This window comes from Alosa alosa, chromosome 5, assembly GCF_017589495.1.
Source record: "Alosa alosa isolate M-15738 ecotype Scorff River chromosome 5, AALO_Geno_1.1, whole genome shotgun sequence".
In the NCBI taxonomy this organism is placed as follows: Eukaryota; Metazoa; Chordata; class Actinopteri; order Clupeiformes; family Clupeidae; genus Alosa; species Alosa alosa.
This window is the reverse complement of record NC_063193.1, coordinates 22137194-22155153: the sequence shown is the minus strand read 5'-3', so window position 1 is coordinate 22155153 and position 17960 is coordinate 22137194. Positions and strand designations below refer to the sequence as shown.

At 43.3% G+C, this 17960-nt stretch overlaps 1 protein-coding gene across 1 annotated transcript; it reads right to left on the bottom strand.

The window, feature by feature from the left end:
* Positions 1–33: 33 nt before the first annotated feature.
* Positions 34–16868, bottom strand: si:ch211-102c2.8 (trichohyalin). Its single transcript, XM_048244514.1, has 31 exons — positions 16695–16868; positions 16051–16122; positions 15860–15957; positions 15517–15577; positions 15203–15331; positions 14676–14975; positions 13966–14055; positions 13694–13801; positions 13383–13472; positions 13216–13300; positions 12886–13015; positions 12710–12784; positions 12501–12593; positions 11804–11916; positions 11472–11595; positions 10960–11079; positions 10500–10625; positions 9965–10153; positions 9796–9858; positions 9540–9635; positions 9146–9247; positions 7527–7709; positions 6201–6332; positions 5631–5851; positions 4819–4945; positions 4635–4718; positions 3795–4000; positions 2844–2870; positions 2305–2380; positions 1473–1691; positions 34–666 (listed from the first exon to the last, which is right to left on the bottom strand). The coding sequence occupies exons 2-31, from the start codon at positions 16118–16120 to the stop codon at positions 619–621; spliced, it is 3585 nt and encodes a 1194-aa protein (XP_048100471.1). The 5' UTR covers positions 16121–16122; positions 16695–16868; the 3' UTR covers positions 34–618.
* Positions 16869–17960: the final 1092 nt, after the last annotated feature.

The window sequence follows — 17960 nt, the reverse complement described above, 5'->3', positions numbered from 1 at the left end:
GACTTTATTTATAAAAAAGTACATTGCATTGCATTGCACTATAAGCATACATTTAAAACAAAGAAAACACTGATTTGGCAGCTTGGGTTGTGTTGATTTAGACTTGTAAAAAAATAGGTTAAAACTAAGCCAACTACATGTGAGACAGGATACATAAGGTCACCATGACCTAGGTTAGGTCACCATGACCTAGGTTAGGTCACCTTACTGCTGATCACAGACATTTATCTGTCAGTGCGTGGAGATACACTGCTCTCTAAAGGCTAAGGGATCAACCTTTATCCCAGCTGTAAAACTTCATCACGGCTCCAACTGCTGAGGAAGGCATTTGACAGAAACCATCAGGACGTTCCCCTTTGAGCAGGGTTGCACGTGCTGCGTGTGACCACTCGAAATGTTCTGACCTCTCCTATATCTATGCCATTTTTAAGGGATTTGGTAACACTGTGATGTATGTAACTTACAATGTTTGTACCCACCCTGGTTTAAGGGAGACATTTTATACAAAGGGCATTTTTGTATAAAAAATAACATATATTTATGCAGGAACACAGGGTATGTATATAATGAAATCTGCATGTCTAATGTTATATCTGTTTCCGTAACTAGGTGCTGTCCTTATTTCGCCGTTTTAAAAGGCCAACTGCTTTCCTGAGTATCTGGAATCTGAGGACACAGATGAAACAACCTTAAATGACCTTGCTTAGATTTATCCTGGATTTAAAGTTTCATTTACATAACTGACAGTGATAACTGACACGGCTGCACAACATAAAGTAAGTAAGTCAAATGTAGGCTATTCCTAAAGCACATTTATAAACAGCTTACACTGGCCAAAGTGCTGTACATAATGCATTAAACAGACAAAAGTACGTAAACACATCTACACATTAAAGGTTGTATCAGCGATTTCAGGGCCAAACACAAATTAGCACATTCATCTAATCTTTCCCCTAACAATCCGCTAGCCGTCTGCCCCATAAGCAGGCCGTCAAAAAAAAAAAGTCTCTATAGGCAGCCTAGGCTCCGAGATCTGTACACAAAAACAATTGCTACCAACAAGGGTTGGCAACCCACTCGAAGGCAAAATAAAGTGTTTTAACTACCGACGACATGTGCGTTTAGGAGAGTTTTAATTGCACAGGAGGGAGGGGAAGGGAGTAGCGAGCTAGCTCTCTGTTTTGTTTGAACATCAACAGAAGTGACGGATACAACCTTTAACTAAAGACAGCAAACACAGACTTAATACTATGTGCAACATGACTTCCCCAACAAGGGTGCACAATCATATTCTTTAATGAGCTGATATGACAGGGCTTAAAGCAAGGACAATGTCCTATTATTTATTTTCAAATCTGGCCCTAGCCCATGCCTGAATTCAGGCACAATGCCTGCAGAACTTAAAGCCATGTGAAGATGACACAAAACAGGGTGAATTAACCAACCAGACTGAAGGACGTTCTGTCACATACCGTTTCCAGGTAGGAGCCGGTCAGCTCGGTGGGACCAACGGCCAGGTGAGGAGGGCTGTGCTGGTGGGTCCGGCTCTCGGAGTGCAGCTGCCGGATGCGGCTCTGTAGGTGCCGGAGAAGCTTGTAGGAGGCCAGGTCCTGAGAGCGGAGGGCAGACGGGGGGTTTTGGGGCACCGGGGACGAAAGTGTGGCCGAGGGCATGTTGTCAAAGTCACCGCCCTATTAGAAGTAGAAAACGAGAGAGGAGAGAGAGATGAAGATACCTGAACCCACACAGGGCCATTAAAGGGACATAAATAATTACACATAAATTGAACTCAGTGACAGTGAAGCTTATTGGTCATGGCAGACTCCTCTTTTTTAATAAGAAAACCAACAGAGAATGATGAAGCATGCTTTCCAAACCCTCATTAGTTCATAGATCACACAGACATTTTTTAATGGTCAATAAATCACTAATGGGTTAATGTTGTATCCTCTACTGTCTCATTCCCATGTGCCATGTGTATGTTAAAGGTCAGTGGACCAGGTACCAAGGAGTGAAATTAATAAATGGAATTTGATGGCAAATCGAATGATAACTTCCTGTCACTAAATCAAATATTTATTCCTGCGGATGTAATTGTAGCACCATGCCTCAAAACAAGGGTTTCAATGACCAACAAATCACTAAAGACTCACTGTACAGCCATTGGTGGGATTCTCTACTGTCCCATTTAGTAGTTAATCAACAGTTTAAATGTCACAGACCATAATGACAAATACAATATATGACTTGGCTGTGTTCTCAGTCTCAAACACAGATTCTGCTGAGGGGTGTGTAGGAGTGTACCATGGTGAGCTGCCTCATCTCCTCCTCCAGACGCTGAAGCTTCTTCTCCTGGTCTGAGCGCAGTCTTGGAGTTCTTCTGCACCAGTGCATGACAACAGACAGAGAAATCAGACAAAGGCACGGTTGACTACATAACTATGACATTGTCACCTTCCTAAAATTTTTGGTTAACTTTTTTATTATTTTCTGAAAAATCTAAGACAAATTACTTATGGCATTATTTTAGGAAGGTGACGACATATAGTTTACAATTCTACCCTAAAACACTGTAGAATAGTTGTACATATTAGTAGAAAACACAAGCCACTCTACGATATAGTAGAGAAGGTTAGGAACTCAAAAAACTCTAACAGAACCCAGAGAGAAAAAAAGTTGGTAGTTGAGACTCCTCTCAATATCTACAGTTACTATTAATAGCTGTAAATAACTAAAATAACTACTGAGAGGTTAAGTAATTTAGTGAGTTAAACTAGCATTCTACTCTAGTAACTTAAATGCCAACTAGTATAAATATCTAAATACCACAGCAGTTACTGTACCTTCTCTTGAGCAAATCTGCTTTGCATCTGTAGGTAGCAATAGTATCATCAATAGGAAACAATTACAGAGTTACACTATCTACTCAACAATGCAGGCCTCGATATAGAGCTACCGAATAAGAAGGACATTAATTTCTGCATATATCACACTTATATATATATATATCATATATCACACTTGCATTCTAAGGGTACAAGGGCTGGGACACACCAACCCAATGTCAGAGAACTAATTGGAGATAAATGCTGACTATTGTGTGGCCTTATGTCTAGCACAGGCGTGATGCAAGGCATTCTTTGGTGTTACTCTTATTTTGGCTATGGGATGTACATTTGTACGTGGAATACAGCGTTATGTTTGAGATAATTCTCTGATTGTTTAACACTCTGTAAAGCGCCATGAGACATGTGTAATGTTTTGGTGCTTTATAAGTGAAATTAAATTGAATTGAAATAAGGTGTTGATTGAAGCTCCACATACATGACAGATCTTCGAATTCAGTCATTCCCTAATGTCCTTTCATCCTCATCAGTAATGTGGTAACATTAAGTCTCTTTTCAGAATAGAAGTTGTCTGGTATGCTCAATCTCAGAGGTGCTATCATATTAACCAATGTGATGATAATGTTTTAGCATTAGCATTGTGTGTGCAAATTGCATGTTTTTTGTATATTGCATAAACATGTGAACATATGCAAATTTGACATAGCTGTGTGAAAACTGATTTTATATTAAATTTCAGTAGAATACTCATAGAAACAGAAACTACATAAATGTGTATAATGGGTTAACTTTTTGATATTACAAATAAATACTGATACTTGAACATTATTCTATGTTAAGATTTTATTACATCATATTGTATTGGAACATCTCGATTTCTCCTCAGAGTTTTCAGACTTGCTAAGATCTTAGCCATATTGTCCATCCCTATTTTCAAGCCCCACTTACTTGTCCAGCTCAGCCGTTAGCTCCTCCTCAAACCTTCGGGCCAGCCGTGCAGCGGTCTTCTCCTTCCACTGGCTCATGCTCCTCTGGACCTGCCGCAGCTCCTCGTCCTTGTCCCTCAGCTGTCGGCGCAGTGAGTCCACCACACCGCCCTCCAGAGCCCCGCGCAGCTGCGGCCGGTTCAGGATGCTCAGCTCCTCTATGTGCTCCTTATTACACACAGACCATGAGTCAAATACATAGGACTGTGTGTGTGTGTGTGTGTGTGTGTGTGTGTGTTTGTGTGTGTGTGGTGTGTGTGTGTGTGTGTCTGTGTGTGTGTGTGTTTATTCAGGGGAAATAGACTGAGCATTGAGCTCTTTCACAGCAATGCCCTGAGTTTACAAACAACAAATCAAACAAAAACAATTATGTGCTGGGAGCGCCAGTGTATCGAAGGGCCGACATCAGCAAGGCACTCTCAAACTGACACAGTCCAACAGGAGCTATGCACAAGCATATCAGCGTCCTTCTCCTGCGTTATTAGGCCAGCTGACAGTCCACCGACTAGATCAGCCACTGACGTTCGTAGACTGAGAGACCTTCTCCCAGCTGAGAGTCAACCAACTACATCAGCCATTGAAGTTCATAGGTTGATGAGGAGTCTTACTCCTAGCTGACAGCCACTGAGTCCATAGACTGATGAGTTGACAGCAGTGTTATGGAGGATATGCATAAGTGTAAGTGTAAATGTTCATCTCTGTTGCAGGTGAGCAGGTGAACTACACAACTTAATTTAGTGAGAACATTTGAAGAACTTAAGTATGTGAGAAACTAGAGTATGTGAGAAAGTGAGGATCTCACTTGTATGAGTCTCTCCCGCAGTGTCTGCAGGGCTCTCTCCTTCTCCATAAGCATCTGCTCCCTCTCAAGACGAAGCTCGTGTTCCTGAAACCCATCCATAGACACATGGGAGATTAATAATGCATTTCAGTGGTGCTATCACTCTGTGTGTGTGTGTGTTTGTGTGTCACACTGTGTGTCGTACCTTGTCCTGTCCTAATTTCTGGTTGGTGTGTTTCTGTAACTCCAACTCTTGCTGAAGCCCGGAAATGAATGTCTGGAACTGCAATCTAAGGGCCTGGAGCGTCTCCACTGCTTGGCCTAAAGTGCAGCTGTTTTCCAAACACAGTGCAGAAACATGTCAGGACAACCAAAACAATCACACACATCAAGTCTGGCCTGAAGTCATTTCCTGCACATGACTCCTTCCACATGACCCTATCTCTCTCCCACTCATTTCCTGCTACGCTCCACTGTCCTATCATTAAAGACTAGAAAAGCCCAAAATAAATCTTACAAAAAATGGCATAGGGTATTTGGTATGGGGTCAGCATATTCTTTCTGTTTGCAGAAAACTTGTGTTTCACAGTGACCGTATGGATGACACACAGGATTAGTAATTAGTAAATGAATTGAGATTAAAAGCAGTGGAATTCTGTTTCAGTTCCATTTGAGAGAGGTCTTCAGGTATATCTACACGTTTGTCTATCTGAATATTAGCAGCACAGGCGCAGAATGTACATACTAGTTGGGCGAGGGCAGTAGTCTTTGCAGTGTGCTCCAGTGAAACTTCTAAGGCCCATGTAGTATAAACGGCTTAAACAGTCAGTCAGCACTGATTTAAACAGTCAGTTAGCACTGATTTAAAGTCAGCTTTGTGTATTAAGAGAGCTTTAAGAGAGATCATCAGGTTCACTATCTTACACGCTTGCTCATTGTGTCCTCATAAACCTCCTTACAGTGACACAACCAGCCCTGTGATTATGTATGTATGCACTTCAGAGAAAATAGGTGCACCTGAGCAGTGTGTTTCCATGTCCACCATTTCCCAGCATACTCTGCAGGGTTTGGCACTCCATCTGCAGCTCCTGAGCCCAGCGACGCTGCTGCTGCTCGTGCCTCTCCTGCGCCATCTGGTGGTCGCGCTCCTGCACTGCAAGTGTAGCCTGCAGAGACTGCAGCTGTGCCTCTGACTGCTGGAGAATCTGTCTTAACCTCAGGCTCTCCATCTGCGCCTCCTAACAACACAGTGATTAACACATAGGTGAGTGAGAGAGAACACTCTTCAGCAGGACTAATGGGAGGAGGAGGGTGGTGCTCACTTGCTCTGCCCAGTCACTGTTTTGTTGGTTCAGTTCAATTGCAAATGTTTCTTTTTATTATTATTATTATTATTATTATTATTATTATTATTCTTTTTTAAGTATTACACGTAGGGACAAGATGCAAATCTGATGCAAAAATGAAATGGCAAACACCTCTGGAGTTCATTCAATAATTTGTAATCTTAATACAAACATGTATTGCATTGTGTGTGTGTGTGTGTGTGTGTGTGTGAGTGTGTGTGTGTGTGTGTGTGTGGTTAACCTGCTCTGCTTGTTTGCGCTGCCTCAGTAGCTCTGCCTGATGCTCCTCTCTAAGCGCTTGCACCATGGCGGCCTGTGTAGACGACTGCTCCCTCTGCTGCAGACACAGCTCATTTTCCAGCGTCTGCACCTTCTGGAAACATGCAGACAAGAGCTGGGTTAGTAGCACATAGGTTAAGAAAAAAGGAGCGTTGAATGGATGGATATATGGATAGACTGGGTGTTTAATTTTAATTTAATTTAATTTATTGTGCTTATAGAGCGCCAAAACATTACACATGCATCATGGCGCTTTACAGAATATAGGCAATCAGAGAAAAAAGAAAAGAGGAAGAAAAGAAAAGAAAGAGAGAAAGAAAGAAAGAAAGAAAGAAAGAAAGAAAGAAAGAAGGCCCATGGGTAACAGGGGCGAGGAAAAACTCCTTAGAATTGGAGATACATATAGGAAGAAACCTCGAGCAGATCCACGACTCAAGGGCCTGACCCATCTGCCTAGGGTCAATACGGACAGTAAGGTCTGTACACATGACAAATGCATATGATAGTCAGGGTGGAGAATGGTGTTTAAAGCACCTGAGGTGAAAGTTTTAAGAGGTGGGATGATTACGTATCCGGTATGATAATGCATTAATCATGATTTAGTGAGAGAAAGTGCAAATAGTCCGGCGTTGGAATTGTCCAGGGAAAGTGTTGTGACCCAGGGTAGAGGCCACAACAAAAGAAGGAGTTGAGAGGTTAGATTTGAACTAAAATATGGATTTATTAACCAAATGTGTGAGCTGGGTCCAAGTCAGTCATCAGTAATGCATGAATGTTGTATGTTTGCAATGTGGCTGAGTGCTGTGTTGCAGGACCAAAATCCAAAGTACTGTAAGAATGACCCTCTCAAGAGGAGAGGAAGCAGCCCTTTATATCTGGACACCTGCACACAGGTGCAGCTCATCAGCTCGTTAGCTTCCCGATATTTCTGAAAATAAGTAGACAAAAGGGGGATACGACTTGATTTAGCCGCCTGCAGCCATCTTAAGCTGACTGCGTAACGTGATTACCGGTATTTCTGAGATTCTGATACGTTTCCAACCGTGACGTATGCACAATTTCGGGTTGAAAACGTAACAGAATCTCAGAAATAATCACGTTATGCAGTCAGCTTAACACGGCTGCAGGCAGCAACATCAAGTCGAATCCCCCTAAAGAGACACGAGTAGAAGGCCTAGCGACCCGTCACACTGGGGGATTGTTGGATGGTTCAAAAGAAAGACAGACACTGAAAAACGTGTGTATCTGACATACCAGTAATATAGTCACTGCCTTTAGTTATACTCACGGCCTGCAACTCCAGCATTTTGCTCTGAAGGCCTAACGCATTCCTCCTCTCCTTCTCCACCTCGGCCTGCAAGTCCGCTTGCGCCCCCTGCGCCTCCCTCTCCATCCTCCTGCGCTGCTCCTGCAGCGCCGCCTCCCTCTGCTCCTCCCACCTCCTCTGCTCCTGATCCAGGGCCTTCTGCACCTGTCCTCAGAGAAGCACAAGACACGGTTCAGCCCCTAGCAAAAGTACTCAACCCCTGCCTGGGAACCACCTACTTCAACAGAATATTATATCTAAGCAAGCTAGAATTAGAAAAAACTCCACTAGCACACTTTAGATGTCTGAAAATTGCCCGCTATTTGGAGCTGGTATAAATGCCAGTAGCACATATTTTTGGAGATTCTTCTCCAACAGAAAGCAGTTTGTAAAGTCCCCTGTCACTCGTGGTGTCCCCCAGTGTTCTGTACTTGGGCCCCTCACTTGCTCTGCCCAGTCACTGTTTTGTTGGTTCAGTTCAATTGCAAATGTTTCTCATATACATCCTCCCTCTTGGCCAGATTATTCGCAGCCACGGTCTCAACTTCCACTGATATGCAGAAGACATTCAACTCTATCTTACCACTCCCTCACCCTCTGACCCCCCACCACACTCCCTCACTGACTGCCTCTCTGACTTAAAATTATAGATGCAAAACAATTTTCTCAAGCTCAACACAGACAAAACCGAAATTCTGCTGATTGGCCCAAAAAGCATCCTTACCAAATCGCCCCGTCTCACTCTCAACATTGATGGCTCATCTGTCCACTCTACCCCTGTTGTTAAAAACCTTGGCATTCAGCTTGACTCCACCCTTAGCTTTGATCCTCATATCAAATCACTCACTAAGATTGCTTTTTTTCACCTGCGTAACATTGCCCACCTCCGACCCTTCCTCTCTGCTAGTGATGCACAGACTTTGGTTCACTCTTTCATTATGTCCCGTTTAGATTACTGCAACTCACTTTTCCTTGGTCTCCCCACTAAAACCCTTCAAAGACTACAATATATTCAAAACTCTGCAGCCAGGCTCCTCACCCATACCAGACGATCAGCACACATCACCCCCATTCTCCATCAACTCCATTGGCTACCAGTTCCGTCCCAGATCAAATACAAAGTACTACTACTCATCTTCAAAGCCCTCCACAACCTTGCTCCCCCCTACATCTGCGACCTCCTGACCCCTTACACTCCTTCCCGCTCACTCAGATCCTCTGACCAAAACCTCTTGGCTATCCCCCGCCCAGACTCTCCACCCTGGGTGACAGGTCCTTCAGTGCCTTGGCCCCCAAACTCTGGAACTCCCTCCCCCAACCTCTTCGTGCCTGTCCTTCTCTTCTTTTCTTCAAAGCACATCTCAAGACCTTTCTGTTTAATGATCACTTCTCCTCCACACCCAACACATAGCTCCATACAGATAACTTGTCTTTGTTGTATTGTTTTGGATTGTCTGTTATTGTGTTTCCCTGCCTTCCTACTATGTAAAGCGACCTTGGGTTTGAGAAAGGCGCTATATAAAATAAACTTATTATTATTATTATTCTATAACTAACTCATGTGTAACTCCATGTAAATGGATATTAAATCTATCTGGTACCTTCTCCTCAGTCTCTCCTCTCAGCTGCTCCTCGTGCCTCCTCATGGCCTCCTCCTGTGTCTCCAGAGCCCCCGTGAGCCTCCTCACCTCCTCCTCCTTCAGCTAAGGACACCGAAAAGAGTGATGTCAGTATTCAACGGACGGATATTCCTTAATTCTCCTGCTCCATGCCGGTTACTGACAACCTAAACGTATCCTCTGTATTTCTCCACATTTATCTGTACCAATAAGGAGCCATTTGTAAAGATTGAAGAGGTTGGCATAACCATAGCTATTATCAAATATGGGAGTGTACAGATATTAATACTCAGCAACTTCCTCTACAGAGGTAAAGATAGGTAAAGGTAACACTGATCAGATGTGTAGGTGTAGATGCAGATCCAGGTGTACTGACCTTGATGCAGCTCTCCAGGAACTCCATGTGTTGTGTGTGGGACTGGGCCTGTTCTCTCAGTGCCTCAGACTTCAACTCCTGGGCCTGCAGACGGACCTGCAAAAACTCTCATCTATAACTACTCAACATTTTATGGATGACAATTCAGTTTGGTTTGCTTATAGGGACCCAGTTTGCCTCAATAGAATATAAACAAATAAAAACATCCCTTTAGTATAGAATTACGAACCCCTACAGACAGAGTTGTCTCTCTCACCTGTTGAAGATTCTTCTCATGGTCCAGAGACAACTGTAACCTATGTGCCTCCAGCGCCTCTTCCTAGGAATGAGAAATTAAAGTTATAACCAAGCTATAGCGCAGACACTTACATATGCATACATGTGTGCTCATGTGAGCATTACTGTTTGATTGTGTATGCCCAAACCTTTTTACGCTGTCCCTGCTCCTGAATGTCACTGCATTGTTTGTGATGCTCTTCCTTCTGAGTGTTGAGCTCCATCTGCAGGGCGCTCCTCTCCTGTTGCAGTCCCAGCAGCAGCACCTCTTTCTGGGCCACAATACGCTCAAGCGCCCCCACCGTCCCCTCCTGGTCCTTCAGCTGTCTCTGCAAGCACTGTGGAGTATGAAGACATTTGCCATAAAGAGAATCTAACAGAACCCATTGGATATGTCTATGCACTCATAAACATATTGTTGAAATCAATGTCAGCATGTTTATTTTTTTAATAAACGTCCTTGAACCCACACGACAAAAAAAAACCACTGACAACCTCAAAGAAACATAATCCAGGCCCAGTAGCCCTTAAGATGTATCCATGGAGAGCTACAAATAGCTCTTAGCCAGTCTATGGTTTTTCCACATCAGTGGAGGGAGCTGGATGACGTTTCTCCCTGAGCAGAAACCTCAGGAGGACTCACACTTAGCCATGGAGTGAGACGAGGAGAGCAAGAAGACTGACCTCCTCCTGCTCCTCTCTTAGTCTGCTGGTGTTGGTGAGCTGGACCTCCAGCTCAGTGCACCTCCTCCTCAGTGTCCTCAGCTCCTCCGCTCTCTGGTCTAACTCCTGCTGCGCTTCATCCAGCTTCTGAGCAAGATAAAGAAAAGGGACAAACTATGGACCCTTTCAAGAGAGTTCCATTATCAGCATCATAGTTGGCCCCACAAGACTTCCTTTTTAACATTCCATATGTTATCTTAATGCAGAGGAAGTAGATTGGGAACCAAATAGAATGTTCAAGCATTGTTTTTGTTTTTATTGTTGAAAGGGTCTATACACCCTTATATGACAATAAATGAAATGGTACACCAGACCATACAATCTGTCGAGTGAGGGAAAACTGTGACTGTCCACCTAACATGTGTCAGACTTCCGCGACATGTGATTGGTTAAAAACAAAACAAAAAATCCTGAGTCATACTTCTGACATGGAGTCCAGAGTGTGTCTGAAGCGGCGCTGTTCGGAGAACAGGTCGGATTTGGCGTTCTCCAGCAGTCTGTCCATCTCCTCCCTCTCCAGCACAGACACACCACCAGCCAGCTGAAGAAAACACAGATGAGAGAGACGCAGAGTCAGGCAAGGGTGAAAAGGTTTGATCATCAGGGACCTGGATCTGATCATCTTCAAAATCCAGGTATTTCAGATATGTCTAACAGGGGGCATTTATTCAACTTACACTGACTGAGACCTTTAGTTGAGGGTCCTCCCAAATTCTTTTGTGTGCATCATCTAACTTTAAAAAATACCTATTGCTTAGTCAGGTAGTGCAGTAATTTAATACAACAAGGGCAGAAGTGACCCATAAACTGAAAAATGATGGAGTTCTCTGTGCCTTTACACTTACACCACCTCCTCTGAACAGTTTAACCCTGCTAAATGTGTCAGGTGTACCACCCGAGTGCTGTAAGATACAGCTTTAACTCAGCTCTCACCCTGGCCTCCCCTCCCTCCCAGTGGACAATCTGACTTCTCTCCAAGGTGTCCAGTTCCTCCTGCAGACCTCTAACCTCCAGCAGACATGAGTCCCTTTGGGTCTGCAGCCTTCGCAGCTCACATCTAAAGTGCAGTGGGCATGAAAAATATACATATGAGGAGGAGAAAACTAAGAGAATATGAATGAGATTATGACAGCTGTGCAGCAAAATTTGTAAAAGGTCAAATTGCTCCTTGTGGCCTTCTAGCTGTCCATTCTGTGTGTGTGTTCAAAAGAAAAGAAAAGAAACCTCAAAAAGCTCAAATATTTGTACTCAATCCTGGCTCTGACCTGGAGGTGTCAGATTGGGCTGTGTTGTCCCTCAGATTGGCCTGAAGTCTCTGGCTGTCCCTCTCCTTCTGCTCAACCTCCAGCCTCAGCAGCTCCAGCTGCTGCAACACACACTACACACACACACACACACACACACACACACACACACACACACACACACACACACGCACACACGCACACGCACACGCACACGCACACGCACACGCACACGCACACAGACACATACACACCACACATGCACACACACACGCACACGCACACATACACACCACACATGCACATACACACACACAGTATACCAAGTTGTGAATAGACTAGTTGCTGAATGATATGAAAGATGTGAATCAGAAGCACAAAACCCATTATATATCCCCATCAGTTTTTGCAGCACTCATTATTCAGAAATACCGGTCCTCCAAACAGTGGGAAGGTACATTCAAGAGAACAGCACTTTCTGCAGCATTTTGAAGAGCGTATAATAATGCCTTTGTAAATACAGAGGTAAATTGAGAGGTACTCAAAATAATACAGCATTATCCAAAAGCAAGCAGAGATAATAAACTGAGAACTGCCAGTATGCCACCTACAGGGAATTTATGGTCAGGTACCCCTCTATTTTTGCATGTTTAAGAGTAATAGAAAAATTGTACGAATATAGAAAAATGAAAAGGTGGTATGTGGGCTAATTAAATACCTGCTGTTGTTGAAGAAGATCGGCCAGAGATTGCTCCGTTTCACACAGCTGAGCTCTCTTCATGAGCAATTTATTCTCCTCCCTCTCACTGTCCTACAAGCACACACAACAACACAACTCACACCTATTAGAGTGAGACCCTTTTTGTGGAGGTGCTCGTTTTAGGTGCTCTTGTAGACAATTAACTAGGTGTGTGCAGCATAGTACACCTTTCTGAGATGAGACAGGGTTTCCTCTAAGAGTCGTCTCTCTGTCATCTGCTCCAGGATCCACCCACAGGAGAGCTGCAGAAAACAACAGTGTTGTTATCGTAGTGAGGTGACAGACGAGTAAATGTGTCTCGATTGTCTTCGAGGTGCCCGTGTCTAATCACCCAGTTTCTTACACTGTTTCCTCGGTTTTGTTTGACCCGATTTCCTCTCGATCTCCTGTGCGCACTGCTCCGGTGTCTTCCGCCTTTATGGTCACATCTGGAGTGCTGGACAGATTCACTCTCCTCACTGCTCTCATCAGAACTGAAGTCCACACATCAGCCAATGGCAAAGGAAGAAAGAAGAGGAGATCAACCTTTAAACTCATATTAGTAAAAAGCATATTAGTAAAAAGAATATTAGTAAAAAGCATATTAGTAAAAAGCATATTAGTACTAATAGTAATTCGTTTTTTGTCTCTCAACAGAGTTGTACTTATCAAAATGATGAAAACCATTTGATACCTAAACAGTTGTCCTCTGGATTGGGGCGACTTCTCGATGCGCTGCCGTCCACAGGAGCCTATGGTGGCTGTAGAGGCCAGTGCCCCTAAATTGCACAATTTTGTTCTCAGGATTGAGAAAACACTTTACACTCAATCACTTGCAGATGACTCAATAACAACACATACTGTACTGCTGGCTCCCCTCCTCTTCGGCCAGCGTGTCACAGTCACTGTGGTCAGAGAACATGCTGTTCATTTGTTCAACAGCTTTAATGACTGAGAAAGGACAAGACAAGAAGATCACATCAGTTGACAGAACAGTGTAGACTTGAGGCATGAGATTGCAGTAGAACATATGGAGTATCTGAACTTGCTCACCATCACGATTCAGCAAAACAGTAGGGACAACTAACATAATCTGGGTTTTCATATTGAGCAGAGGTAACACAGTATTGTTTTTACAGACATCATAATCAGCTCTCTCTTCCCTGAGGTACCTTTCCTGTGGTCAAAAGACTTGTGCAGGTGCCTATGGACTTGTTCAGTGCGCACCGAGTCCAGGTCGCTGTCTATGGTCACTGCATCAAAGCTTCTCACCGGAACTCCTAGGAGGAAACTGTGTTACAACCACTGTGGCATCCAACACCAGCGAATTTTTAAGTGTCATCCCAAATAATTTTGCATCCATCCAACTTTGTAAATACCTACAGTATTGTTCATCAGTCAGTTATTACAGTTAGTGATTTTGGATGAAAACAGTTTGCAGCACCTGCCAGGTATCTGACGTTAATTCCAATGCTTCCGTTCTCAGTGGCCGGATCTCTGGCACCAGTGAAACTCGGAAGCTTGTCGAGAGCAGCTGAACAGAAGCGACAGAATATTTAAAACAACATGATGATGAAGTCTGCAGTAGACTCACTCACAAGCTGTCTGTATAGCAGCACACTGCTACATCACTGCCCATGACATGGATTCATCTTACTGACTGCATACATATTCAAGACATCTAGGAATAGGTAAGGAACATTCAGCTTCAGACTAGTTCATTTAATTTCTGATATATTGTAATCATTTCTATTATATTATTGTTGCAGTTAGTGTAAAGCAATCCAATTCCCATTTAAGGGGCAACCCATATTTGCATCTTCTTTAATCTGCTACATTCACTTAAGCAGGGACTTGGGTATCAAAATCACCTAATAACAATCAAATCTTCTCCAAAAGACTTTTCCAAAAAAGCAACACATTTTCTGTCTCACTGATGAAATGCCTTTTGTGAATGTGCAAACAGCCCCTGGGATACCTCCTGCAATGAACAGTCTGCAGTGCACTGCAACCAAACCTGGTGTCACTCCAGTTAAACTTAATACTGATCCTACTACTGGTCCTAATTACCTGCTCCAGATGCAGTGCTTAGTATTTGTAACAGACCCAGTTCCATCCATGCATGCTGCTGTCACATTAGGACCCCATGTTTACCAGTATCATGTGGCATGGATTGGGTGGACTCAGTTCTACTCTTCTCCTCCAGGTCCACAGTCTCCTCCCTGAAACGCTGGGTGAAGTCCTCCGTGCAGATGCTGTCTGGGTCGGGTGGCGTGGACGTGCCGATCTCTGGTGCCCCTCGGTCGGTCCTCCCCAGCAGCCTCTCCAGCCTCCAGCGGCACTGCTCCGTCCGGGCGTCCAGCCCACGCTGCTCCTCTTCTGGGGTCGACGTCTCGCTGCTCCCCTCTCTCTCCGAGGGTCCGGCTGAGTCCTGCCTACCACCAGAGGGCTTAGCTGTGAGGTGACAGTGGAAAGAAACCAGACAGTGGTTAAAGCTTTGAAGAAAATGATAAGAGGGGATGACATTTTCTAAACTCCACATACAAATGACTATGAGGAGATGCATTTGCCATGGGGCGAAGCATCAACCAAGGCACAAGACCGTGATGCATGGAAGAAGCTTATCACAGCCTTATGTCCAACAGGTCAACATGAATAAATTAACTAAGTGACGTTCTTACGAGGTGAGCTGGTGGAACGTTTGCATTCTGGCTCATGGGAGGGTGTGTCCTGGTGCTCTCCATCGTTGGCAAGACCGGTGCATCCCAAGCCAGTGTCCTTACTCAGAGATGGACTTCTGCATAGGTATGCTTTGACAACAGGTTTCTCAGTTTTACAAAATGAAGATTGGAGGTCAAATGGAAAACACGGACAGGGAACCATTGTATATGCCTGCTTTGTTTTGAGAGGAAAAGGGATCTAGGAGTTTCACATTTTTCATTTTTTTATATCGACTCCATAAAAGTTCTCAGCAAATTCCTTAAAATGTGCTTACCTAATCTCTTCACACCTTCTCCTTTACAGTTTTCATCGTGTCTGAGATTTTGATTCTGTGCCTATGAACAAAAACAATTCTGAAGTTGACACTGACAAAATGGCAAAACCCGAACCTCTTTCTAGAACAGGACGCTTCTTGAGTTGATAGGTCTTTCAATCACAGTACAAATTCAGGCATTTTTTTAGACTTCAGGAATGAACTAATGATGTACAAATATGAGAGAATTCAGTTCAGATGTTAGTAAGTCGTTCTTCCTAAAATTATTTGCATTAAATTGCATATGATGATGAATGATCAACCCCTGGGAACATCTGCATATGACATATAAAGTGTATCTGACCTGAAGGCGGCTCAGTTCAGCATCAATGGCGTCCAAGAGCATGTCACAGTGGTCCCTCGGTAGTGCTAAGGATGCCAAGCCCTGACTGTGAGCTGCATCTGCAATGGGAGAAGGTAGTTTGGAAGCACTGATGCTTGCACACGGCTGAACAGACATGGAGGTACTTGGTGCATGAGAAAAATAGTCAGCACCTGTGCAAAGCAGATCATCAGTATCTTCACCATCCTCCCCTGCTTCCACATTGTAGTTGGTTTGTGCCATAACTGCCAAATCAGAATGGCATCATGCACACACACACACAGAAAGAGAGAGAGAGATTTGTATTTGAAAACTTAGAAAATAGTTTTTGTACATCAAATGGAAGATGATTAACCATGCAGACCTGCTTGTCAGTGTACTGCCAGATGTCTGAGTTTTCAAAGCTAAGCCTATACATTTGAGTGTTGATGACGTTGTCCTGGAAACTAGGCCTTGTCCAAAAGCCAACAATAAACATAACAATATGTAAAGGAAAACCATGAAACACCCACTAAACTTTTTGGGTCTTCCTTCAGTCATAATTCTGTCTTGGACCAATCAGATAAAAAGCAAAGTGCATGTCATTTATTTACTTTTTTCAACTGTTATGAAATCTGACGGGAAATGAGAATGCAACAATGTAACGTTAACCTCCTCAAATTTCGGAGTATAATTTTACGGTTTGGACTGTTTGCATTCGACTTTGAGGATTACCCTTCTGTTCCTATTTAACTGAGCAGTTCTGCATAGTTTCAAGAAGTGCAAGTAGGCCTACAAACAAAAAAAAAACACTGCGAAACAGAATTGTCCATATTACCGTGCAATTACATTCGAAGGCTCCCGCTTCTTCATGTGGAGGAATGGGTTTTGATGAACGTGAATGTGGTTTCCTAGAAACGGATAAACACACACATACGGATCCCACCCCTCACTGCTTTCAAGCTGCTCATTGATTGGTTGTGTTTGAAGCGCGATGCAGAGCGGCAAATGTTGTGTCGCTGCCTGTGGTGGACCCCCGTGCACCTTGAACGACCTGCTCTCAGAAAGACGTTTGATGATGTTGGAGATGGTGATGTTGGTGGCTAAATTGTGAATTCCAGAAGCTAGTATTCCATGCTCAGACAAGTAGGGCCAGATTTGATGGCAGAGATGTTGAGAAGGAAATCTCACTCCTGCATTTGAAGTGAAGTGTCCCTCATTTGGGGTTGAGAAAGTTGGCAACACTACACTCATATGGGGTAGACTGAGTACAGAGACATGTGTACAGTTGAGACGCCTTAAATATCTTGCGTGCACAGCAAGCAAAAGTTGTGATTTTTGCTATGCACATGCGTATTAGTGCCAGCTCTTTCATCATGGAAAATTGGAAAGAAACAGCTATCTCTGATCCAAAGATATCGCAAAAGTTTATTTTTTCTAAGTAAAACTTCACCATGTACCTTCCACAATGAATAGCCCTAGACTGTTAAACGTAACTGGTATCATCACAAACGTTATTTTGTGCTCTATAAAGTGGCATATTTCACGACATTGTGTCATGTAAGGTCGTTGCAAAATCTAGAGAAATGTGTGAGGTGAGGTGGGGTACAGTTGAGACATAGGCTACATTATATTGATAGTGTTATAACTTGAACATTCTATTTGTACTGTTCGCCATATCTGTTCAGGTGTCACATATTTTGTTCATGATGCATTATTTTAAACCAACGCTAATGTAAATGAAATGAACGAATTTACACTACAAACACTGCAATTGCTATGTTTTTATTTATTAAATTTCGCAACGAACGGTTAGTTAACTCATTAAAATGGGGGTCTCAACTGTACTCAATATGGGTACAGTTGAGACACAGTCGAGACAAAAATGCACATTATGTTTATGAGCTAATTGTGAAAAATATAAACTACTTATGGGTATTATTGATTGATAATACTTTAGTCTACAAGCTCAGGAAATGGCATGTAGCCTGTCATGGGGCAAATCACTTCTTTTCAGCATCTTTGTTTTTTTTTTTGCTGCAGATGGTTTAACAAAATGAACCTGCAATAGTTTAATTAAATGACCTAGTATAGTGGAACAGCT

What these genes read in the sequence shown, in the direction of transcription:
- si:ch211-102c2.8 (XM_048244514.1), bottom strand. Translation starts at nt 16,120, where the DNA reads ATGGCACAAACCAACTACAATGTGGAAGCAGGGGAGGATGGTGAAGAT. An exon ending in TAACGTCAGATACCTGGCAG is followed by an intron (nt 13,802 to 13,965) that starts GTGCTGCAAACT and finishes GTTTCCTCCTAG; the next exon opens with GAGTTCCGGTGAGAAGCTTT. An exon ending in AGAAATTAGGACAGGACAAG is followed by an intron (nt 4,719 to 4,818) that starts GTACGACACACA and finishes GATGGGTTTCAG; the next exon opens with GAACACGAGCTTCGTCTTGA.